At 36.7% G+C, this 27,341-nt stretch overlaps 1 protein-coding gene across 1 annotated transcript in view; it reads left to right on the forward strand.

Moving 5' to 3' along the window:
• Positions 1 to 26,668, forward strand: part of DYNC2H1 (dynein cytoplasmic 2 heavy chain 1) — a gene marked incomplete at both ends in the record, with an annotated part of 341,923 nt that extends 315,255 nt beyond the window's left edge. Inside the window, 3 exons of the mRNA XM_007462583.1 lie at positions 3,987 to 4,076; positions 14,705 to 14,814; positions 26,587 to 26,668. Coding sequence (XP_007462645.1) covers positions 3,987 to 4,076; positions 14,705 to 14,814; positions 26,587 to 26,668 — 282 coding nt within the window. The remainder of the gene's footprint in view (positions 1 to 3,986; positions 4,077 to 14,704; positions 14,815 to 26,586) is intronic.
• Positions 26,669 to 27,341: the final 673 nt, after the last annotated feature.

Below are 27,341 nucleotides of genomic sequence, written 5' to 3' on the forward strand. Positions count from 1 at the left end.
CATATCACATATCATGTTGTAATTCTCTACATAGGATTTAGCACTGTGTAGTCTTTTTCTTATAATATATTTAGAAATAAGTATATTGCCTTTATCCCCCAGTAAAATGTAAGCTCCATGATAGCCAGGACCTTATAATGCCTTCACATTATAGTCTGTCAGTAATTGCTGAATGGATGGACAATAAGGACTTGAATATGTATTGAATGAAAGTATTACATCTGACACTAATATTGATAGCTCTCTTAGTTAATCTATTGCTGTGTAATAAATTGCCCTAGAATTTAGTGACACAAAACAATGAAAAGTTATCACATTAGTTTCTGTGAGTCGGGATCTGGGGGTAGCTTAGCTGGGTGTTCTGTCTTAGGGTCTCCCACAAGTCTGCGGTCAGGTGTCACCAGGGCTGCAATTACTGCAGCCTCTCAGAGCACTTATCGGATGGCTCTTGGCAGCCCTCAGGTCCTCACTTATTGTTGACTGGACATATCAATTCCTTGCTACATGGGCATCTCCATAAAGCAACCCACAGTATGCAACTTTTTCACACAGAGTGAACAAGGAAGAGATGAAGAGAAAGTGAGCTAGACAGAAGTCACAATATTTGTACCCTACTCTCAGAAGTGGCTTCTCATCACTTTTGCCATATTCTTTCCTTAGAAGCAAGTCCCTAAAACCAGTTCATGCTCAAGGTGAGGGAATTTCACAAGGATGAATATGAATGCCAAGTGGCAGGGGTCACTGGGAGCACCTTAAAGGTTGCCTACCACAGTAACTTACTTTATGTAATGAAACACTATATAAAGGACCTATCTTTCTACAACAGGAAAAGCATAAAACTTAGAATGTGAAAACCTGACCTATCAGCTATCTATTGCTACATAATAAACTACCCTGAAACTTAATGGCTGAAAACAAGAACAGTCATTTATTTAGCTCATGAGTATGTGGTTTGGGCAGGGTCTGGTGGGGAAGGCTTGTCTTTGCTTCGTGTGACACCAGCTAAGTCAGTTCAGCTTAGAACAGGAGGGTCTACTTAATGGACGCTCAGTCACGGGGCTGGCTAGGTGGTGCTGATTATTGGCTGGTAGTTTATTGGGACTGATGGCTAGAGGCCTTGGTTGCTCTCTAGATGTCTCCACATGGGCCTCTCTATATGGACTACTTGGCTTCTTCACAACATGGTATCTTGGTTCTAAAAGTGTATATCCCAAGAAAGAGGAAATTAAAGCTGTGAATTTGTTAAGACCTAGATCTGAAAACTGATAAAGCGTCACTTCTCCCTTATTCTGTTGGTTGGGTTGTGAAGGGGTAGGGTGGACATAGACCTCAACTCTCAATGGGAAGAGTATCAAGTAATTTTGGGACCATGTTTTGAAGCTGCTGCAGTCTGCCCTTTGGGCACAAATTATTTGCATTTCTCCCACATGTAAAATTCAGTCATCTCCTTCCAAGTTTCCCCAGATGTCTCATTCTTTACAGCCTCAGGCTGGATGTTGTCATCAAAATCAGGTGGAAGTATGGGTGAGGCTTCTTGGGTTTGGTTCTTCAAAAACAGTTTCTCAAGCATGGTTTTCAACTAAAGACGTATGATGTGTAGAGATAAGTTATTGTCCCCTACAAACCCAATATAAAATGGTAGGACAGGTAACTGCAATAGACATTCCCACTCAAAAAATGAGGAAATGGGAGGCTCACGTGTCCTTAGCAATTCTGAAATCTAAGCAAGCTTATGTTTTCAGTTCCTTTATTAGGATTCCATATTGTTCCCTGGGGAATAATTATCCATGGCTCTTGGTTTTGCCCTCTGAGTCGTTGATTCTCGTCTCTTAATTATCCATACATTTCAATAAGATTTAGCCATGTTTGAAGCTGAGTGGTTTTCTCAACCTGCTTCCCACCCATAGGGATTCTGGGGTCCAAAGTTCTCTTTTAATTGTGCCCTCTTTTCCCCATTAATCCCAAACAGATGAAGCTTACACCAGAACAATATACTAAGATTGTGAGTTTGCTTTGAATCTCATTGAGATTCACAACATTAGACAAAAACTATGGCTATAAATCTTGTGATAAGCCTTTTTCTCTACCTTAGGCTTCTTGTGTGTTGGCTGTGGGACAACACCCTTAAGATTCATTGAAGGCTTATTGTTTAACAGAAAGGATCTGCAAAGCATGCCCTTAAGGTCCCAAGAGTACTTTTGTCTGTCTGAGATTGTTTCCTCCCTTTCCTTTAAGTCTTCAAAGTTCCTTAGACCTCCACTGTTCTCTTAGAAGCCCTTTATGTTTTCACTTACATTCTTTTGAAGGTTCTTGCAGCTTCAGCCCACCACCCAGTCTCAAATCTAGTGCCATATGTTTTAGGTTTTTGTTAAGGTAGAACCCTGCTTCTGGATACCAAAGAACTGTATCAGTTAAGTCTTGCTGTATAACAAATCCCACCAAAACTTACCAGGTTAAAACATAATAATTTTTAAAAAATCATTTTATTTTAAGCTTACAGATCTGAAATTTGGGTAGACTTGGTAGAGAAAGCTTATCTCTTCCACTCCGCTCACTCATGTGGCTGGCAAGTCAGTGCTGCCTGAGAGCTGGGAGCCTCAGTTCATCTCCACGTGGGCCTCTCCAAAAATTGGACTTCACAATATGCTGGATGGGTTCCAAGATCAAGAGTCACAAAAGACAGGAAATACAAGCAACCAATTTCTTAAGACCTGGACCTGGAAACTGGCACCACATCACTTCTGCTATATTCACAGGACATTTATTTAGGAAGAAGAGCAGACTTCAAGTCTCCACAGAATTGTCAAAGGATTTAGGGGTCATGTTTTAAAGTCATCACACCTGTTTCAGTTCACAGCATAGCTCCAGCACTTAGCTACCATATTCCTAAGAAGGCTTACTTCATTCATCTAGAGTAATTGAACTAGATGTTGTCTAAGGTCTTTTATTCACTGTAAGGTTTGTTATCTTACAATTTCCATTTTCCATACATTGTTGATATACTCTAGCCTGGAGTAGTTTCTCAGCTATGTAATCAGACAGTGTCTTGGGTTAAGAAATTGATGCTCTCTCATTATTCCACTGGAGAAAAATAAGTATTAAGTTTGAATGATAGTTACATAATATTTGAAAAATCCAGAAAACTCTCACAGAAAAGGAATATTATAATGAATGTATTAATGGAGAATGTCAGTTAAAAGAAGGTCAGATATTAAAAAGGTAACTTTTTTAGAAAGGTTGTATTTCTTTCTTTAATTTAAAGTATTTTCTGTTTTATTCTCTTTTTGTTATATATCTGGTGTGGTTTGGGAGATAAAATTTCTGTAATTCTGTAGGGACACAAGACTAGTTGTTTTTTGTCTTTACTACTTATAAAATGAATTTGTGAAATTTAATTTGATTTCATTACATATCATTTCAAGAAAACATTGTTTGCTACTTTCTATATACTGGTGTATGTTCATTTGTTTATTCTTTCAAGAATTTTTACTTAAAAATATTTCCTTTTAGAGAAACAGGTCAATTCATTCTGACTCTATTTGTCATTCAATTTTAATAAGATCAAAGAAAAAGACATATCTTTTTAAAAAAAATTTTTATTAATTTTTTTATGGAGTATGGTTGCTTTACAATGTTGTGTTCGCCTCCACTGCACAACAAAATGAATCAGACATACACACATACAGATATCCCCTCCCTTTTGGATTTCCCTCCCATTTAGTTTACCACAGTGCATTAGGTAGAGTTCCCTGTGCTATACAGTATGCTCCCATCAGTTGTCTATTTTATACATACACTGGGATTGACACATATACATTATTGATATTATATATAAAATAGAAAAAGACATATCTTAATGAAATGAATTCATGATACACATAATGTGAATTATGCCAAAATATTTTCCCCATCACACTACTGTTAAAAGATCTTTTATATGTAATATTGTATATGTAAACTTAATTTTGATCCTTTTAAAATTGCAGTGTCCTCTCACATGGCAAAGCAAGTGGGAAGGTCCAGAAGACCCTTTACAATACCTTAGAAGTCTTGTAGCTCGTGCCCTTGCAATACAGGTAAGATGAAATTATTTAGTAATTGTATGACTGTATGACGATTGTAGTATAAACTCTCATATTGTTAACCATTCTGCTAGCAACTAGTGAAAATATTATGATTTTGTTCATAGAGCACCGTATATTCCTTTCTTATTCTGTCATCTGTGATTTTACCTAGCACTCTTTAAAAAAAGACAAAACAAAAAGACTGTGTTCTCTCTGTGTAGTGTGGCTTTTCATAATTTTTAAGAATTTAGAGAAAAATCTACAATTTTAATATAGATGGATCATATAGATTGTAACTGAAACTTATTCATAACTGTGACTAATTTGCTTTAGGGTGTGTCCCCCCTACAGGGAGCTGCTTTTTTCTGTTTTGTTTTTTTCCAAATTGATCGAGTTTTTTCAGAGTGGCCCAGTCAGGTAAATGAAGGAAAATTGAACAGAATAAGGAATGATATAGATGGAGAAAGACAAGGTGATTATTTTTTTTAAGGAATAGCAAATGTTATAGGTCAGTTGGTGCACGCAATGTACCACTTTTCCTGTGTGGTTTTACACTGTCTTACTGCCTTCCTCCTCTGCTTGTTACACTGTTTTCACAAATAACATTCTTTATCATATCAGCTTATTAGGAGTAACTTGATCAGTGTCCTTCTAGATACAGCAATCCTCATTCATTTTTTTTTTTTTTTTAGTAGTGCACATACCTGACCACATCTTTAACTTTTCCCTTAGCAGAACACCCTGCTTTTTACCTTACAGAGAAAATTCAAGCTATGAAATATGACCACTTGAAAATGCCTACCTTTCCCTCCCACCTACAAATTTGTCTAAACCCACCCTCATCATCTTTGTTCTAATACAAAAGTAGTTGACCTTCTGCTGTTGAAGCCTCATCCCTAGAGCTGTATACTTGATTTCATCTGCTCTCATCTCTTTAGACACTTCCTCTAGGGGGTCCTTGCCTTGTTCTGTAATTTCATCTTTTCCTCTCTTCTTACTCTATGCTGCCAGTCTTCAAATGGTACTCCTTTGAAGGGGCCAGAACTCATCTGAATGTTTATTTGGCTTCCAGTATAATCAACCTCTCAGTTGTAGAATTATTGAAGAAGAAACTACTGGATCTGAAAATGAGTTTAAAATTAGCAGGTAGAGAAGAACAAGGCAGGGACTTGGGTTTACCCATCTTCCTATCTACTGTGTATATGTCCAGATATAATCTACCAATAAATGCCAGAAAAATGGAGGGAAGGAAGGATAGAGAAGTCAGAAGAGGAAGGACAAATAAATAGTCCATCGGTGCTCTTAGAAAAATACAGAAATGCTCTGAAGTCCTTGGTATGTTATAATTGCATGGCTGTGATAATTTATCACTTACTATATGTATCAGTATTATTTGCATTAGATTATTTTTATAAAGGGCAGAAACTTTATTTGCTGCCAATGGGTAGCTTTTATTACACTATATGTGTAAGTATGCTTAATAATTATGCTATGTGCATATAATAAATATATATATATATATTTTGTGTGTGTGTGTGTGTGTGTGTTTGTGTGTGTGTGTGTGTGTGTGTGTGTGGTACGTGGGCCTCTCACTGTTGTGGCCTCTCCCGTTGCGGGGTACAGGCTCCAGACGCGCAGGCTCAGTGGCCATGGCTCATGGGCCCAGCCGCTCCGTGGCATGTGGGATCTTCCCGGACCGGGGCACGAACCCGTGTCCCCTGCATCGGCAGGCGGACTCTCAACCACTGCGCCACCAGGGAAGCCCAATAAATATATTATTGATACTGAAATTAATATCATTTAAAGCAGTTTTACATAAATTATTACAATTTTCTGGCATGATTATTCATACTGAGTATATTGTATATTGATCATCAAAACTGAAAACTTTTTCACTGTGTGATTTTCTAAAAAGCTTTATAGGCATTTAGCCTTAATTATAATGATAAAATATCCTTTTAACCTTCAGGATAATTTTCAGGCTTGACCATGGTTTATCTTATCTTTCTACCTAGGGAATATGCAATAATTCATCATTTATGTCACCACTTAAAGATATATTTTTATTGTTTTCCTGCCTTAATTTTTTCTTTTTCATTTATGAATGTACAGATATCTGCTTCCCTAAGATAACCTTTAGTGTTTGGCATTCACTTTCCATCTAGTCAAGGGTCTGCCAGGTCCTTTGATTTCATACGTGCCTTTTATGTTTCACAGATAAGTAACCAGAGCAATTTACAAAGTTTAGAGGAACAGCGTGGCTACTTAGGTGGGGAAGAAAGGGCTGAGAATATTGGGAGGGCAGGGAGAATTAGAAGTACTATTTTCAGAGATCTGAGAAAATGGCAGCTTTTGGTTATTTATAAAAGTGTAATGATCAGACTGATTCCAAACAGGTACACAGCAGGTTGAGCCCAGTTCCAGCCATGGTTTAAAATCCCAGAGCCTTTCATTTTAGGGCATAACATATAGGAAACAGAACAAGCTACTGAGAGTATTACACATAGTGCCCGATCATTACAGGGGTTTTGTGCAAATAAGGTGACAGTGTCTGGGTCAAGATGGCATTCATTTATTTATTCAGTCAAACATATTATAAGCAACAACTTTATGCTAAGCTCTGAGTGAAGTACTGGAGATGAAATGATTAATAAATTGATACAGTTTCTGCCTCACAGAATTTAAATTTCTTAGATTCATTCATTTAGCAATTAAAAATTCTATCTTGGTGCCATGCACTGTGCTGAGGTTGCTGAATATAGAATGGTAAGCAAAATAGATATACATTGTGTGCCAAGTAGCTATCCTTACAATTTATCAGAAAAAATAGACAACCGAATAAACAGCAACAGTAAGAGTGACAAAGGAATTCTAGTACTGTGGGAGCAAATAGCAAGAGTACCTAACCTACATGGGAACAGGGAAGTGATGCTTAAGCTGAAAGCTTAGTAGGAATAGACCAAGCAAGGACAAGAGGAATGACTGTGCCAGACAACAGGAAAGACTGTGCCAGACAAGAGGAAGGTCAGAATCAAGAGTAAGCCATGCGCTTTTAATAACTAAAAGCAGAGCATAGAGCGCAAGGAGGGGTGTTCAGAGATTAGGCTGGTGGAGCAGGAAAGGCCATGTTATGATACTGTATTAAGGGATTATATTTGATCATAAGGGCAAAAGGGAACACTGTGGGATATTAAGGAGAGAAATCAGATTATGTTTTAGAGGATCATTTTTCAGTATGGAGAGAGTCTTACTCTACTGGGTGACATGGGTTTAAGACTGTTCTCTCAATGCTGGTGATTTAGAGAGAGCCAGAGAACCCTTAGGTACCCAAGCAGTCTCAGCCAAAGAGAGCCTTACAGTCATTTATCCTATGGTCTCTAAGATCCTTTAGGGCAAGGACTTTAAAAAATAATAATAATTCCACTGTATTTCTAATATGTAGCATACTGCCTTCTGAATAAATGAATGAACAATTGAATGGACTAGATATATAAATATAATATAATATATATAAAATATGATTTCCTGAGACCCTAGAATTATTTTCCTGACTTCGAGTTTTTCTGCTCTTTCTTCAGAAATAACATCTTCTGAGAGTTTCTTTGGTTCCTGATTTCCACTGTTTGTTTCCCCTTTGGCCTGCAGAATAGCCTCTGCAGAAGTTCTCCCTAGTATAGTCTGATTTTTCTGTCTACCCAGTTCATAAATCTGTGGGGTCAGCATTTGCCTTTTTCCCTCTGTCTTCGTATTTTCAACTTCTCACAGTTGGATCCCTTGACTCTATGCCTGCAATTTCTGTTCCAACCTAGCTCATGAGTTGATTCTATTTAAGGATATAAGACCTTCATATCGAGTACCCAGTTAGGCTTGGGTGTGCTAAACAGACCCAGTATTCTGCACATGTTTAATGGGCTCCTGAATGTCTCATTTTACTTCTACTGCTAACCAAACTTGGGGTGCCATGTGTCATTGGCAAGCTTTAATGCTCATTTTTTAGGACTGAGCTTCTCCTTAGGTTCTTTCTTTCGTTTTAAAATTTACAGTGACTTCTTGAACTCTACACAGTTTTTTTGGCCTAACTTGAGCCAGTGGCTGGTACACTCATATACTACCAAATCCTGCCACCCTTCATTCTTATGATGGAATCTTGTTTATATCAAATGTTAAGGTCCTTGAAATCTGGGGAGATTTAAGCAATAAAAAGAATGTTATTATTGTTGTTATTATTATTAATAAATGCCATTCAGCATGACATATAAACTATCCTTAGAGTTTATCAGGAAAGACAACACATAAGCCACAACAATCAAAATGATAAAGGAAGTGTAGTACTCTAGGAATAAATAGCAGAAGTACTGCAACCTAGAAGCACTTAATGCTATCTCCATTCCTGTAATGGCCTGAATTAAGTCTGAATTAGGCCTCAGTTGGGCACTGTGTGGTAGACTATACCAAAGTACCTTTTCTATCAGCAGACACTAATGTTATGTTGCTTCCTTCCATCCCCTCCCACTGTGGAATGCTGGGAAGCATATTTTTCCCTAGTATGGGCATCAGCCCCTTCACTCATGTTTTTCTGAGATTCTTTTTAGGTGCTGCTTCCTATTTTTTGTTCAAATATTCAGGCACACAGTTTCTCGTCTGCAAAGATGATTGTTGTTAGCCACGTAGATTGCTTTAACTTTTTCACTTTGCATTTTACTTCTATGGCCCACTTCAAGAAAACTAATTCTTCACTGAAAAAAAAAATATCTGTGAGCCTCTAGCTCTTATTTCTTCCCCTTTAACCCTAATTATCACTAATACATCAGACTGGCATTTCTAGATCTAGAAATGTGGCTTTTTACACCCTTTTTGGGTTCATCTAAATAGCTCTTCTCACTTCCCTAGCAGTAAAATGTACTAGTGACCTATACTTGAGCTTCAGATCACTTTCTTTTCTTTCAGTGCACCACTTCAAACATATACTCAAACTTTTTAAATGATCAAATGAAGGATAGAAAGAAAATTGAATATTTATAAGAACTGAGCATATTTTGGATCTCAGGCATACATGTGCTTTAGACACAATCTAGTAATATTTATAATATATGAGGTACATATTTTTATTTCCATTTTTAAAGATGTGAAAAGTAAAACCCGATATTCAAGAATAGTTTACAAAATGTATATGACAAATGATAGAACTCACACTCAAGTTCCCTTTCTATAATATCTCAGAGTTTTTGATACCTATCAGCAACATTTTTAAAAGATGTTTCTACCCCTTGAAACCTTTTTATAAGTTGGCCTCAAGGTCACCACACACTTCTGTTTTTTTATCTATTTCTCTGGCTTTTCTATTCCCTCATCTCTAATTGGATTCCCTAGAGCACAGTCCTCTGTCCTTTTCTGTCTGTACTCCACCCATAGTGATCTCATGCCTATGAATCCCATCTAAACTTTTATTACTCTCAGATTTATAGCTCCAGCCCAGTATTCTCCCCTAACTCTGGTGTATACTCAGTATTTTCACTTGGATGTTTAATAAACATCTCAAACTTAACATATTCAAAACTGAACTCCTGCCCTTTACTGAAAAACTTGTGCTACCTGCAGTCTTTCCCATAAAAGTAAATGACATCTCCACCTTTCTTGAGGCATAGGCACAAGGTCTTGGAATCATTGTTAATTCTTCTCTCATACACTGCATCCATTCAATCAGAAAAATTACCTTGGCTGTACATTCAAAATATATTCCGAGACACCTCTCACCACTTTCACTGCTACTACCTTGATTGAAGTCATTATTGGTGCAGCTGCCACCTGACTAGTCCTGCTTCCACCCTGGTCTCCTTTCTGGTCAGTTCTCAGCCCAGCAGTCTAAATATTCTGGTTAAAGCATCAGATTATATCACTCCTCTCTTGGAAATTTCCCCATGGTCTCTCATCTCATCCAGAGTAACAAAATCCTTACAGCAACCTGCAAGATCTGGCCCGTTTACCTCTCTGATTTCCTCTCCTACTTTTTGCTTCCTGATTTATTCTGTTCCAGCCATACTGGTCTCCTTGCTTTTCAATGAACAGCCTGGCACACTCCTTCAAAGGGACTTTATTCTAACTGTTTCCTCTACCTGGAATGCTCTCCCTCAGATATCTGCAAGGATATCCTTGTTTCTTTTTTTTCTTGTTTTTTTTTTTTTTCTTGCAAGGTAAGAAGTTTCTTTATCCCTTCAGGACCATCCTATTTCAGATTGTAACCCTCCTCTTCCTTGATACTTTACATCCTGTTTCCCTTTTAAATTTTTTTCCGTAGCCTATATCTCCACCTAATAGTCTATATATTTTACTTGTTTGTTTGTTTGTTTTCTCTGTATTCCTCCACTAAAATGGAAGCTTGATAAGGGCAGAGATTTTTTTTTTTTTTTTTTTTTTTTGGAGCCATGGCTCACGGGCCCAGCCGCCCCGCGGCATGTGGAATCTTCCCGGACCGGGGCACGAACCCGTGTCCCCTTCATCGGCAGGCGGACTCTCAACCACTGCGCCACCAGGGAAGCCCAAGGGCAGAGATTTTTGTCTCCAAGCATGTAGAACAGTGGCTTACACAAGTAGGTTTTTCAATAAATATCTGTTGAATAAATGAATGATTCAGTCAATCTTAGGGTTATTCTCAAGCAAACTGACATAAATCTCTTTCATGCTTCCCAATCATCATGATTCATATACCTCCTGAGATGTATTTTTGTAGTACCCATGACATATTTCTGAGATTTTAGCTTCTATTTAAATCTACCCAATGAACACTATTGTTTAACTTTATACTCTGTTCCACCATCTAACATTTGAAGGCTTGTTTCATTTTCTCTTAAGATCTTGAACTTTAAAAGTAATTTTATTAAAATTACATTGTTTACTTTTCTTTCATTTTCTGAGGTGTCTTAATTGATTTTTCAAGGTTCTTTAGTACTTTGCCTTCCTGAGAAGGGAATCTCTTTTTTTCCCCTAACTCAGTAACTTTCACAGTCATTAATGCAATGTTTTACACATACTGGGTACTCCGTAAAAATATTCATAGGAAAACTTACACAAACAAAATTGAAAAAATGGTCTGTATGTGGTCAAAAACCTCCAGCATCCCTATTTTCATGTACTATACTCAGCTAGAAGAGCTACCTTATGGGTGTTTTTTATTCATATTCTTTAATTTATTCATCATTTGGTGAATGTTTATTGAATTTTTATTATGTGCCATTCATTGCTCTGCCAATAAGAATCTCTACATTTAGTGGAGATATATAATAAATAAATACATTAAATTAGAATTGCATAGAAAAATACATCTTTGCCAAAATCCTGAGATTTAAGATTAACATACAGTCAAACTTCAAATTGGATTATCGCCATTATAGAATAAACTTAGGGTATAGTATATCTGAAATTTTATCCAATAAAATATAACTATTACTATAGCAGTAGAATTACAGAATTTTAGGAGTCAAATTTTGTACAGGGACAATAATTTCTCAATACTGTCAGCTGATTACTTCTGCCTATAGTCAACTCTCTTGCACATTTGGAATACTAAACAGTAGTCTATGATGATTGGCAGTTTTATAGAAGCAGTCCTATAAATCATGCTATTTGTACTGCTTGCAGAAGATAAATCTTGGGTCTAGAAATGTGACAATATAGCAACATAATTGGCTTTCAAGATAACAAAATCTTCTCTGAATTTTTATCTGCATCTCAGCTTTTATCACACACATGCCAATTTCAGCAGCTTCCTGGAGTATCACAGTAAGAGGATCTTTACAGCAGAAAACATGCATAGAATTTAAACTCTTAAGACAAGTTTGGTTTTTTGAAGAATTGGCAGGTTCTAGCAAACAAATTACTTTCCCTGAAAGTAACTGGTGATTGTTAGTAACATCTGCTATGTTAGTACCCTTATTTTCAAAACACTGTTTCAAGGCTTTCCTTGCTTTATACAGCCATTTTTACCACTTAAAGTCTTCTATTACATCTGGTATGAACATAGTTTATTAGTATAAAACAAGACAATTGAAAAATGTCTTTTATGTCATATAGTTTTATCTTTGGTTAAAGAAGAAGAATGAAAGTAGTTGACAATTTTTCTGCTATAGTCAATAAGTCTGTCCTATCAAATACTGTTATTATTTCTGAAAACCCAATGGAAAGTTGTGAACAAAACATTGCGTACCTTTGATTCCTAAATCAGTCATAGTCCTCACCACTATTCCATTGTCAATGATAAGTGCATGCTGATTTTCCATTCTATAATGTATCTTCTATCAGGTTCACTTTGTTGTTAGCTATTTGCAGCTGGAAAACTCTTCACAAGCAAGAAAAGCAGCGATTGGTTTCATTGTTAATTTACACATTGTCACACTTTAAAAGGACTTTAAGATATATACGCTTATCTAATTGTCTATTGCACATAATATTAAAGTAGAATATTTAATATTACTACCAATAATATTAAATTGTTTGTGAATAGTAAAAATAGTTTAGGAAAATATATTTCAGTCACATGTTTTCTAGGAAGAACCTTGAACATAAGGTCTATAGCTTAAAGAAATCTCAAAACTCCTCATACTTCATGTCCTGAAAACGATTGTTAATCTATATTAATGATTTTGTCAGGCTTTTTTTTAACCTCCATAAATTCAAAACCTCAATGAAAAATTGTTCCTAAATAAATATTCCTTTTAATGTCTATTGTTTTGACATTGTAAAAGTGAGAAAATAAATATTTGATGTATCTAATTTTTCTTTATTTTTTTCTTTTCTGTATTTTTAAAAATTGTTTATGCCTAGATTGAAGATGATTTATATTGGATTTTTTTGTAAATGATATTAGGGCCTTGTTTCTCCTTGAGAAAATTCAAGATGGCAAAGCTAATATTTCATTGTTACTTCATTCTCACAAGATAGAAAGTATTCCCAACTAGAACTTGAAGGACTCATGTTAAATAAAACTAAGTAACCTACAATTAAATTTTGTTCTTAATAATAATTTTATTTAGTGTTGCAAATGCAAGTATGTCAAACAATTTTACAAAGGTCTGAATTTCAAGATAACCAAATATGTATATTATTCTTCATATTAGTTAAATTTTTATTAATATTTCTTGACTAAAATGCTTCCAACATTTTTCCTTACACTTGTCTAGCTATTGTAGTCTCTCAATATTTGTAATAATTATAAATTTCTCTATTTATTGAACTCTAGAGTTCTTAATTTTCTTACATAAAATTAACAGTTTTCACGATTATTTTTAAAACTTTACTCTTGCAATAATAAACTCTCATTTATAGTTTAGAGCAAGAGAATTTCAACCTATAGAACACATAAGGAGTTATTTTCACTCCAAGTGGCATGTAAAATGCCCATTTATATGTGATAGTAAATAATCTAATATTTTAAATAAATCTAAATGTCATACCGTGTTGACATTTGTAACATTGTTACACTTATTAGATAGTGTAGTAACATCTGTGCTTATACACATATTTATATTATTCTTTTCTGGGAATGTCAGGACATTTTTAAAGTAAGCATCTATTTATTGGGCCTACCAGAAGGTGAAGGCAAATAGTAGATCTTGATGAAATATTGAAGCTGAACAGAACTTTATATCTAATAAATATCAGGATTCTGTAGAGAAAATTGATGTAGATTAAAGGAATTAGAAAGTTAATGGGTTGAAAAGGGTGACACTTCAGCATGAGTGGTCAGGTAAGGCCACTTAGGAGGTGATATTTAAACAGAGACTTGAATGAAGTAAGAAAGCAAATCATGAACATATCTGAGGGAAAAACAGATGTAGGCAGGGAACAGGCTAACTAGTTAAGAGGTTACTGCAGTAATCCAAGTGATAATATGGTGGTGTTATGGATTAGGGTGGTGGATGTGGAAATGAAGAAGTGCTAAGATTTTTATGTCAGACCTGTGAATTTGGCTGTGGGACATGGGAGAGATGTAAAAAATAATTTCAAGGTTTTGGTCTGAGCAATCAATTGAATTTCTCACTGAGCTGAAGGATTCTGGTGATAAAGAAGATTTCCTAGGGAAGAGGAAGGTGGTCTTGCAAATTTAGAATTCTGATTTGAACGTGTTTAGATAACTGTTAAACATCATGGTGGAAATGTCAGAAAAATAAGTGACAGGAAACAGGTAGGAAGAAGTAGGAGATACAATATTGGGAATCATAAGCATACTGGTCTTTAAAACTATAGGATTGACCAAGTAATGGTCCTGAGTACACCCCAATATTGGGAATTCCAGGAAAGGAGGAGGAGTCAATGATGGATGCCAAGAAGTTATAGTCAGGAAGACAGAAGAAAGACTGGGAGACTGTAGTGATTAAGAAGCCAAGAGAAGAAAGTGTTTTAAGAAGGTCAAAGTGTTTTAAAAAGGTCAAATACTATAGATGAAATTAGACAATGTTTTTTTGTTACGAAGTGGCACAGATAAATATCAATAGGATAATAGCTGGTGAGAAGAAGGACCAAGAGAGGGTATTTTTTGGTTTGGTTTGGTTTTTAGTGGGAACTATTTCACCATATCTGTATCCAATCTTTATCTTTCAAGTTTGCAGAGTTTTTAAATATGTGTTTTTGTATCTCCCTCCTCCTAGAACTGGGTAGAGAGAGCTGAAAAACAGACTCTTCTCTCTGATACACTTGACCTATCAGAACTCTTCCACCCAGACACATTTCTCAATGCGCTTCGCCAGGAAACTGCAAGGTAAATAGAATGAAATACTTATTTCTCTGAGAGGGTAATTATACTTTGATTTGTTCACTTCTGATCACATTCCCTTGATTGTCAACAAATAAATTTATTGTTGAATCCAGATAGTTGTGTTATTTCTTAATACTTGACGTTTAATAACAGTAAACTTCTAGTTTAGAGAACACTGCTTTCAATTATGACGTGTTTTATATTAGAATTGAAAAAGGCAAAATATAATTTTTAAAATTTTAGCCATTTATTTATCTACACCTATTGTGTCCAATATGGTAGGCAGAAGTCAAATGATGCTATTTAAATTTAAATGATTTATTCCTGATATTAGTGGATATGGTTTCAGTTTTTCACCATTCAGAATGATGGTGGCTGAGGGTTTGTAATATATGGCCTGTATTATGTTGAGGTGGGTGTTGAATTTTGTCAAAAGCTTTTTCTGCGTATGGTTTTTCTCCTTCAATTTGTTAATATGGTATATCACATTGATTGATTTGCATATATTGAATAATCCTTGCATTCCTGGGATAAACCCCACTTGATCATGGTGTATGATCCTTTTAATGTGCTGCTGGATTCTGTTTGCTAGTATTTTGGTGGATATTTTTGCATCTATGTTTACCAGTGTTATTGGCCTGTAGTTTTCTTTTTTTGTGACATCTTTGTCTGGTTTTGGTAACAGGGCCTCATAGAATGAGATTAGTAATGTTGCTCTCTTTGCTATATTTTGGAAGAGTTTGAGAAGGATAGTATTCACCTGTAAAGCCATCTGGTCCTGGTCTTTTCTTTGTTGGAAGATTAATCACAGTTTGTTGGAAGATTTTTAACACAGTTTCAATTTCAGTGCTTTTGATTGGTCCGTTTATATTTTCTATTTCTTCCTGGTTCAGTCTCAGAAGGTTGTGCTTTTCGAAGAATTTGTTCATTTCTTCCAATTGTCCATTTTACTAGTATGTAATTGCTTGTAATAATCTCTCATGATCCTTTGTATTTCTGCAGTGTCAGTTGTTACTTCTTTTTCATTTCTAATTCTACTGATTTGAGTCTTCTCTCTTTTTTCTTGAAGAGTCTGGCTAATGGTTTAACAATTTTATTTACCTTCTCAAAGAACCAGCTTTTAGTTTTATTGATCTTTGCTATTGTTTCATTCACTGTTTACAGATGACGTGATACTATACATAGAGAATCCTAAAGATGCTACCAGAAAACTACTACAGCTAATCAATGAATTTGGTAAAGTAGCAGGATACAAAATTAATGCACAGGAATCTGTTGCATTCCTATACACTAATGATGAAAAATCTGAAAGAGAAATTAAGGAAACACTCCCATTTACCACTGCAATAAAAAGAATAAAATACCTAGGAATAAACCTACCTAAGGAGACAAAAGACCTGTATGCAGAAAACTATAAGACACTGATGAAAGAAATTAAAGATGATACAAACAGATGGAGAGCTATACCATATACTTGGATTGCAAGAATCAACATTGTGAAAATGACTCTACTACCCAAAGGGATCTACAGATTCAATGCAATCCCTGTCAAACTACCACTGGCATTTTTCACAGAACTAGAACAAAAAAATTTCACAATTTATATGGAAACACAAAAGACCCCAAATAGCCAAATCAATCTTGAGAACGAAAAACGGAGCTGGAGGAATCAGACTCCCTGACTTCAGACTATACTACAAAGCTACAGTAATGAAGACAGTATGGTACTGGCACAAAAACAGATCAATTGAGCAGGATAGAAAGCCCAGAGATAAACCCACGCACATATGGACACCTTATCTTTGATAAAGGTGGCAGGAATGTAGTGGAGAAAGGACAGCCTCTTCAATAAGTGGTGCTGGGAAAACTGGACATGTAAAAGTATGAGATTAGATCACTCCCTAACACCATACACAAAAATAAGCTCAAAGTGGATTAAAGACCTAAATGTAAGGCCAGAAACTATCAAACTCTTAGAGGAAAACATAGGCAGAACACTCTATGACATAAATCACAGCAAGATCCTTCCTGACCCACCTCCTAGAGAAATGGAAAGAAAAACAAAAAGAAACCAATGGGACCTAATGAAACTTCAAAGCTTTTGCACAGCAAAGGAAACCATAAACAAGACCAAAAGACAACCCTCAGAATGGGAGAAAATATTTGCAAATGAAGCAACTGACAAAGGATTAATCTCCAAAATTTACAAGCAGCTCATGCAGCTCAATAACAAAAAAAGAAACAACCCAATCCAAAAATGGGCAGAAGACCTAAATAGACATTTCTCCAAAGAAGATATACAGACTGCCAACAAACACATGAAAGAATGCTCAACATCATTAATCATTAGAGAAATGCAAATCAAAACTACAATGAGATATCATCTCACACCAGTCAGAATGGCCATCATCAAAAAATCTAGAAACAATAAATGCTGGAGAGGGTGTGGAGAAAAGGGAACACTCTTGCACTGCTGGTGGGAATGTGAATTGGTTCAGCCACTATGGAGAACAGTATGGAGGTTCCTTAAAAAACTACAAATAGAACTACCATATGACCCAGCAATCCCACTACTAGGTATATACCCTGAGGAAACCAGAATTCAGAAAGAGTCATGTACCAAAATGTTCATTGCAGCTCTATTTACAATAGCCCGGAGATGGAAACAACCTAAGTGCCCGTCGTCGGATGAATGGATAAAGAAGATGTGGCACATATATACAATGGAATATTACTCAGCCATAAAAAGAAACGAAATTGAGCTATTTGTAATGAGGTGGATAGATCTAGAGTCTGTCATACAGAGTGAAGTAAGTCAGAAAGAGAAGGACAAATACCGTATGCTAACACATATATATGGAATTTAAGAAAAAAAAAATGTTATGAAGAACCTAGGGGTAAAACAGGAATAAAGACAGAGACCTACTGGAGAACAGACTTGAGGATATGGGGAGGGGGAAGGGTGAGGTGTGTTAGGGCGAGAGAGAGACATGGACATATATATACTAACAAACGTAAGGTAGATAGCCAGTGGGAAGCAGCCGCATGGCACAGGGAAACCGGCTCGGTTCTTTGTGGCTGTCTGGAGGGGTGGGATAGGGAGGGTGGGAGGGAGGGAGACAAAGAGGGAAGAGATATGGGAACATATATATATGTATAACTGACTCACTCTGTTATAAAGCAGAATAACACACCAAAAGCAATTATACCCCAATAGAGATGTTAAACAAAAAAAAGAGAAGAAAAACAGAGCTGAAGGAATCAGGCTCCCTGACCTCATACTATACTACAAAAGCTACAGTAATCAAGACAGTATGGTACTGGCACAAAAACAGACATGTAGATCAATGGAATAGGATAGAAAGCCCAGAGATAAACCCATGTGCATATGGTCACCTTATTTTTGATAAAGGAGGTCAGAATATACAATGGAGAAATGACATCCTCTTCAATAAATGGTGCTGGGAAAACTGGACAGCCACATGTGAAAAATGAAATTAGAACACTCCCTAACACCATACACAAAAATAAACTCAGATGGATTAAAGACCTAAATGTAAGGCCAGACACGATAAAACTCTTAGAGGAAAACATAGGCAGAACACTCTATGACATAAATCACAGCAAGATCCTGTTTGACCCACCTCCTAGAGAAGTGGAAATAAAACCAAAAATAAAAAAATGGGACCTAATGAAACTTCAAAGCTTTTGCACAGTAAAGGAAACCATAAACAAGACAAAAAGCCAACCCTCAAAATGAGAGAAACTATTTGCAAACATAGCAACTAACAAAGGATTAATCTCCAAATATACAACTCATGCAGCTCAATATCAAAAAAAAACCCAATCCAAAAATGGGCAGAAGACCTAAATGACATTTCTCCAGAGAAGATATACAGATTGCCAACAGACACATGTAAGCATGCTCAACATCACTAATCATTAGGGAAATGCAAATCAAAACTAACGCATATATATGGAATCTAAAAAAAAAATAGTTCTGAAGAACCTAGGGGCAGGACTAAAATAAAGTCACAGACATAGAGAATGGACTTGAGGACACAGGGATGGGGAAGGGTAAGCTGGGATGAAGTGAAAGAGTGGCATGGACATATATACACTACCAAATTTAAAATAGCTAGTGGGAAGCAGCCACATAGCACAGGGAGATCAGCTCCATGCTTTGTGACCACCTAGAGGGGTGGGAGGGAGATGCAAGAGGTAGGGGATATGGGGATATATGTATACATATAGCTGATTCACTTTGTTATACAGCAGCAACTAACACAACATTGTAGTGCAATTGTACTCCATTGAAGATGTAAAAAAAAATTAAATGATTTAAAGTTAAAATGGATTAAGGAGACTAGATGGTTGCGTAAGAGGATGTGACCCTCATCTTCTCCCCTGAACACACCTGAAATACATCTACAGGAGGAGCATTTCTCACTGAAAACTAACTGGAACTGGTAGAAGGACTCCTTTAAAACCGAGGCTGTAAGAAAAATACACATGTAATCAGGTAGGAAGGGAAGAAAAGCAATCAAATCAGGACCTGTGCCCAGAGAGGGGACTCAGAGGAAAAGGGTGATTATACGGGCAGACCCTAGCCCTGGGGAGTGAGTGGGTCAAGCCACAGACTAGGCATCCCAGTCCTGGGATCCTACATGGAGGAGATAAGCCCCCTCACTGGTTGGAGGAACACTGTGACAAATAGAAGGGCTGGGAGTATCCTGGGCTCCATTCAAGGGGAGTGTGTGTGCACAGGCTAGCCTCAGGGGCAGGGTGGAGAGAGGTCTGCTCTAGTGGCTGCTGAGTTTCCCGTGACTGCCTCATCATACACCCCAGACTGAGCTAAGCAAAAGCTCTGGCCCCTCTTAGTCCATGCCACAGTATGGCACTGGATCTGGGGTGGCCAGGACCAGGGAAAAGACTTGACTTTGGGATGCAGAGGTGACTTAGTCCCAGGGTGGACCCTGGGTGGGCTGTGGTGGCCATTGTTGGCACTTACTCAAGTGGTACCCTAGAAGCAGCCCAGAGGGCAGCCGCTGTACACCACAGCTCAACCCACCACCTTGCCCCAGTATACACAGAGAAACCACAGAGGCCCTGTCTCCCCTTTGGGGCACAGAGGAGGTTGGAGATAGTGATCAGTTGTGAGAGACAAAGAGGTCTTGCCCCCACGGCAGGGAAGAGAGGTTTGCTCTAGTGGCTGCCTGTTTTCCTCCAAGCACCTCATCATGTGCCTCAGCCCAAGCTAAGCAAATGGTTGGGCCCCACTTAGTCCATGCCACAGCACAGCCCTTGATCTGGGGCAGCTGCGACCAGGGAAAAGACTCAACCATGGTCTGTGGCTGAGCAGAACCACAGATGCCTGCACAGACAGCACGTTGGACTGCTGTATGCACATGAACCTCACTTGATTCAGCACTCCCCTCCTGGGACAAAATTCCTGGTGTGGGGAGTGGGGAAAACACACACTTAAAGGGAATGGAGCCAGTTTGAGCCTGACACACAGGTCTTCTGCAGCAACATGGGATCAGACCCTGACCCTGGGAGGGCAGTGATGGTTACTGACCAGAGAAGAAGCCTTGCCTCACACCCCAGGCCAGCTCTATCTCCAGCCCCACCACTTACCAAGGTGATAGCTGCCAGCACACTCTGAGGAAAGACATGACTGGCATCCACATCAAATCCAGCTCTCCCACCAAAGGCATTGAACATATGTAGTCAGCATAGAGACACTCAAACATAAGAACACCCCTTTAAGATGCAATAGGTAACTGTTTCACCTAAATTCATAGAGGCAGAGAAAGTTAAGTCTAAAAAAAATGAAAAGGCAGAGGAACTACTCTCAATTGAAAGATCAAGAGAAAAAATAAATGATGAAAGAGAAATAAACAATTTACCAGATAAAGAGTTAGACACATTTGTAGTGAAAATGTTAACTGAATTAGAAAAAAGAATTGATCTAAAAAATGAACATGTTCTCAAGGAACTAGAAAATATAAAGATCCAGTCAAAAATAAATAATTTAATAGCTGAAATAACACATTAGAAGGAATGAATAGCAGACTAAGTGATATAGAAGAATGCATAAGTGATCTGGAAGACAGAATAATGGAAATCATCCAATCAGAGCACCAGGGTAAAAAAAAAAAAAAATTTAAAAGCAATCTAAGAAACATGTCTGATAACATTAAGTGTCCCAACTTTTGCATTTTAGTGGTTCCAGAAAGAGAAGAGAGAGAGAAGGAGAGTGAAAATGTATTTGAGGAAATTGTGTCTGAAAACTTCAGAAACCTGAAGAAGGAAATAGATATCTAGGTACAGGAAGTACAGAGGGTCTCAAACAAGATGGACCCAAACAGACCCACACCAATATATATCATAATTAAAATGGAAAAATTTTTAGAGAATTCTAAAGGCAGAAAGAGAAAAATAATCATACACAAGGGAATCCCCATAAGGCTATCAACTGATTTCTCTGCAGAAACATTGCAGGCCAGAAAGGATATATTTAAAATCCTGAAAAGGAAACACCTGCAAGCTAGGATACTCTACCCAATAAAATTATCATCTAGAATAGAAAAAGAGAGATAAAGAATTTCTCAGACAAGCAAAAACTAAAAGAATTCATCAATACTAAACCTACCCTAAAAGAACTGTTGAAGGATCTCTAAGTGGAAAATAAGTAAGAATCTATAGGAAATGGAAAATCCCAGTAGGAAAGATAAATATATAGTAAATGTTGAAGATCACTTAAATAAGTCAGTACATAGATTAAAAGGCAAAAAATGTAAAAGCAACTATAACTACAACAAACAGCTAAGGGATAAACATGAAGGTTTAAAATATGACACAAAAAACAAAAATGTCAGGGAGGGTAGTAAAAATGTATATCTTTTAAAATGGTTTGAACTTAAATGACTTATCAGTTTAAATCAAGTAGATATAATTATGGGTCAACACACATGAACCTAGGGTAACCACAAATCAAAAACCTACAATACATACACAAAAATTAAAAAGAAAGGAACACAAGCATAGTACTAAAGAAAATTGTCAAACCACTAGAGAAGAAACAAAGATGTGAACAGAAAAAGCTACAAAAGCAGCCAGAAAACAAGTAATAAAATGGCAATATGTACATACCTATTAATAATTACTTTAAATGTCAATGGACTAATGCTCTAATTAAGTGGCTTATTGGATACAAAAACAAGACCCTTCAATATGCTGCCTGTAAGAGGCTCACTTTAGGGCTAAAGATACACACAGACTGAAAGCAAACAGGTGCAAAAAAGATATTTCATGCAGACAGAAGCAACAAGAAAGCGGGGGTAGCAAAACTGATGTCAGACAAAATAGACGTTAAAACAAAGGCTATAACAAAAGACAAAGAAGGACATTATATAATGATAAAAGGATCAATACAAGAAGAGGATATTACACTCGTTAACATATATGCACCCCATACAGGAGCACCTAAATATATGAAGCAAATACTAACAGATATGACGGGATAACTTGACAATAATACAATAATAGTAGGGGACTTTAATACCCAACTGACATCAATGGACAGATCATCCAGACAGAAAATCAAAAAGACAACAGAGGTCTTAAATGACACAGTAGAACATTTGCACATAATTGATACCTACAGGACATTATATCCAAAAACAGGAGAATACACATTCTTTTCAAGAGCATATGGGATATTCTTCATGAGAGCTCACATACTAGATCACAAAACAAGCATCAGTAATTTAAGAGGATAGAAATTATATCAGGCATCTTTTTTCTGACCACAATGGTACGAAGCTAGAAATCAACTTCAGAAAGAAAAATAGGAAAAGAACAAACATATAGAGGCTAAACAACATGGTACTAAAAAAACGATGGGTCAATGAGGAAATCAAAGAGGAAATCAGAAAATACCTTGAGACAAATGAAAATGGAAACAAAGCACTCAAAAATCTATGGGATGGGGCTTCCCTGGTGGCGCAGTGCTTGAGAGTCCGCCTGCCGATGCAGGAGACGCGGGTTCGTGCCCCGTTTCGGGAGGATCCCACATGCCGCGGAGCGGCTGGGCCCGTGAGCCATGGCCGCTGAGCCTGTGCGTCCGGAGCCTGCGCTCCGCAAATGGGAGAGGCCACAACAGTGAGAGGCCCGCATAACGCAAAAAAAAAAAAAAAAAAAAATCTATGGGATGCAGCAAAAGCAGTTCTAAGAGTTGATACTGATACAGGCCTTCCTCAAGAAACAAGAAAAATCTCGGGCTTCCCTGGTGACGCAGTGGTTGAGAGTTCGCCTGCCGTTGCAGGGGACACGGGTTCGTGGCCCGGTCCGGGAAGATCCCACATGCCGCAGAGTGGCTGGGCCTGTGAGCCATGGCCGCTGAGCCTGCGCATCCAGAGCCTGTGCTCCACAACAGGAGAGGCCACAACAGTGAGAGGCCTGCATACCACACACACACAAAAAAAAAACCTCAAATAAACAACCTAACATACCACCTAAAAGAATTAGAAAAAGAAGAATTAGCAAAGCCCAAAGTCAGCAGAGGAAAGGAAATAATAGAGATCAGAGGGGAAATAAGTAAAATAGACATAAGAAAAAAACAATAGAAATGATTAATGAAACGAAGAGCTGGGTTTCTAAAAAGATAAACAAAATTGATAAGCCTTTAGCCATGCTCACCAAGAACAAAAGAGAAGACCCAAATAAAATAAGAAATGAAAGAGGAGAAATAACAACCAATACCACAGAGATTTAAAAAAAAAATCACAGGAGAATACTACCAACAGTTATATGCCAACAAATTGGACAACCTAGAAGAAATGGATGAATTTCTAGAAGTATACAGCCTGCCAAGACTGACTTAAGAAGAAATAGATAATTTCAATAGACCAGTCACTAGTAGTGAAATTAAATTTGTAATAAAAATACTCCCAGCCAGCAAAAGTCCAGGACTAGGTGGCTTCACAGGGGAATTCTACCAAACATATAAAGAAGAACTAATACCTGTCCTCTAAATCTATTCCCCAAATTCAAGAGGATAGAACATTCCCAAATTCATTGTACAAGGCCACCATTTCTCTGATAACCAAAAGCAGCCAAAGACTACTACAAGAAAGAAAATTAAAGGCCAATTAATGAATATAGGATGTAAAAATCCTTAACAAAATATTAGCAAACCAAATCTAACAATATATAAAAAGGCTCATACACCATGATAAAATGGGATTTATTACAGAGTCGCAAGGATGGCTCAACATTTGCAAATCAATTAATGTGATGCACCACATTACCACAAGAAAAGGCACAAATCACATTATCATCTCAATAGATGCAGAAAAAGCATTTGACAAAATTCAACATCAATTTGTGATAAAAGCTCTCATCAAAGTGGATATAGAGAGAACATACCTCAACATAGTAAAGGTCATTTATGATAGACCTATAGCCAGCATCATACTCAGTGGTGAAAAAATGAAAGCCTTCTTCTAAATTCAGGAGCAAGACAAGGATGCCCACTCTCACTACTTCTATTTAACATATTATTTGAAGTCCTAGCCACAGTAATCAGGCAAGAAAAAAATAAAAGCCATCCATATTAGAAGGGAAGATTTAAAACTTTCACTATTTGCAGATGACATGATACTGTATATATAGAAAACCCTCAAGTCTCCACCCAAAAACTATTAGAACTAATAAATGAATTCAGCAAAGTTTCAGGATACAAGATTAATATACAGAAATCTATTATGTTTCTATACAATAATAATGAGCTATCAAAAAGAAAAAGTCAAAAAAAAATGTTTAAAGTCACATCAAAAAGAATACCTAGGAATAAAGTTAACCAAGTAGGTGAAAGATCTATGCTCTGAAAATTATAAAACATTGATGAAGGAAACTGCAGAAGATTCCAAACAATGGAAAGATACCTGTTGCTCTTATGATTTTGTTAAAATGACTATACTACCAAAAACAATCTACAAATTTAATGCAGTCCCTATCAAAATACTCATGGCACTTTTCATGGAACTAGAACAAATGATCCTAAAATTGAAATGGAACCACAAAAGACTCCAAATTGCCAAAGAAATCTTTTTTTTTTTTGGGGGGGGCATGCCACTCGGTATGCAGGATCTTACTTCCCTGACCAGGATTGCACCCATGCCCCCCTACAGAGTCTTAACCACTGGACTGCCAGGGAAGTCCCTGCCAAAGCAATCTTGATAAAAAAGAACAAAGCTGGAGATATCATCCTTCTAGACTTCAGACTATTCTGCAAACCTACAGTAATCAAAACAGCTACTGGCACAAAAACAGACACATATATCAATGGAACAGATTAGAGAGCCCAGAAACAAACCCCCACACCTGTGATCAATTAATACACAACAAAGGAGGCAAGAATGTACAGTGGAGAAAAGACAGTCTGTTCAATAAGTGGCACTGGGAAATCTGGGCATCTACATGTAAAACAATGAGATTAGAACATTACCTCACACCATATTCAAAATAAATCCAAAATGGATTAAACTTCTAAATGTTAGACATGAAACCGTAAAACTCCTAGAAGAGAACATAGGCAGAACACTCTTTGACATAAATCGTAGCAATAGTTTTTGGATCTGTCTCCTAAGGCAAAAGAAATAAAAGTAAAAATAAACAAATTGGACCTAAGAAAACTTAAAAGCTTTTGCACAACAAAGGAAACCATCAGCAAAATGAAAATACAACCTAAGGAATGGGGGAAAATATTTGCAAATAATGCAGCTGACAAGGAGTTAATAACCAAAATATACAAACAACTCATACAACTTAATATCCAAAGAAACAAGCAATCCCATCATCCTGAAGCAATAGCAATAATGACTTCAAACCTCCCTTCATATGTGATTTATGTAAAAGCGTATTTCCCTCTTGAACCTTCTCCCCTCTTCCCATCCTGCTTACACCACACAAATCCAAGTGGTCCTACTATAAAGTCAAATGGAAAAACCCTGGTCTGTATCAGGAAGAAAAGAACTGCTAACACCACCTGCTATTAAAATTCTTTAATAGCACTCCCCCAAACAAGTTAAGTAAAATTAAATATGTGATTTCTCAATACACTAGCCACATTTAAAGTTCTCAATAGCCACATTTGGGTAGTGGCTGCCATTTTGAACTGAATGAAAATACATTTATCTCTGTAGAAAATTCTGTTAGACAATGCTGACTAGGCTTCTTGGTGGGAAACAGTATTTGATGGTTAAGTTCAAACTCTTTAAAAACAAATTTGGAATATCATATCATATATAGGCTATCATTTTTAAGAAGTTAAAATGCAATGAAAGACACACTTCCAAAAACATACTGAAAAAAATTTAGTTTCTTTTTAGTGCTTTGGGGGATATTCAATTGATAGTACCTCAGGAGCATATTATAAATATCATATTTCAGTTCAGCTAGTAAACATTTATTGAACCCCCATTATGTGCCTGCATTTGAGGATGGTGGTCAAAACGGAGGATGTAAAACTAAAAGACCCTATCCTCAAGATACCTACACAACCTTGAAGAGGAGACTGACATAACAAGTTAACTTTAAAAACTTAGTGTGAAATCTAAGGTATTGTGCATAGCCTAAGATATCTGATTACTTGTACATTATAAATATTTCAATTTTAAATAACTAGAAATGTGTATATCTTCTATAGCTATTCATGTTTTAATTCCTGAAAATTATGTCTTTCTGACATTTGATGCTTTATTTTCACAGGGCTGTGGTCTGCTCTGTGGATAGCCTTAAATTTGTGGCCTCATGGAAAGGTCGACTGCAAGAAGCAAAGCTGCAAATTAAGGTATTAGAATAATTTTAGATGTTTATCTGAGTCAAAAATTATGTAATTACCAACTGTGATAAAGATTCTCCAATCTCAAAGTCACCTATGTCTATAGTGTAAGATCAGCAGAGATAGATTATATTACCTGTGTGAAAAATTAAAGTAAGTTAAGATTTAACATGAAACAACCTGTACAAGATACAACATGTTCTAATGCAAAAATAAGAATCTTAGGAATATAACATAGTATTTGAAAATATAACTTCGGTAAAAAATGATATAAATCTTGAAGTTCTGTTAGGTTACCTGTTCTAACATTCAAGTCAATAAATATTTGCTATACAATAAAGTATGTATAAAATGTGTGAAAAATTTAGACCAAATCTTGTCCTTAGGGAGTTTACAATTTGTGAGTATATTAGTTCACTGTTAAAATCAAGCCAACTATGTTAAAAAAAAATTAAGCCATCTTTTGCAGTATAAATTTTCCTAGCTAGCTTTTCTGCTAAAAATGCATTACTCTTGCAATAATAGATAATATAGATAACCATTCAAATATTAATAACAAAACTAATGAAATGCTTCCCCCAACAACTCCAACCTTCTTCCATGTCATTGGCATTCTCTACCATTCTTTCCCATTCTCGCACATAGAATTGCCCTCTTAACTTTTTTCCACTGCTAATATAAG

This window comes from Lipotes vexillifer, unplaced genomic scaffold, assembly GCF_000442215.2.
Source record: "Lipotes vexillifer unplaced genomic scaffold, Lipotes_vexillifer_v1.1 scaffold2189, whole genome shotgun sequence".
Taxonomy (NCBI): Eukaryota; Metazoa; Chordata; class Mammalia; order Artiodactyla; family Lipotidae; genus Lipotes; species Lipotes vexillifer.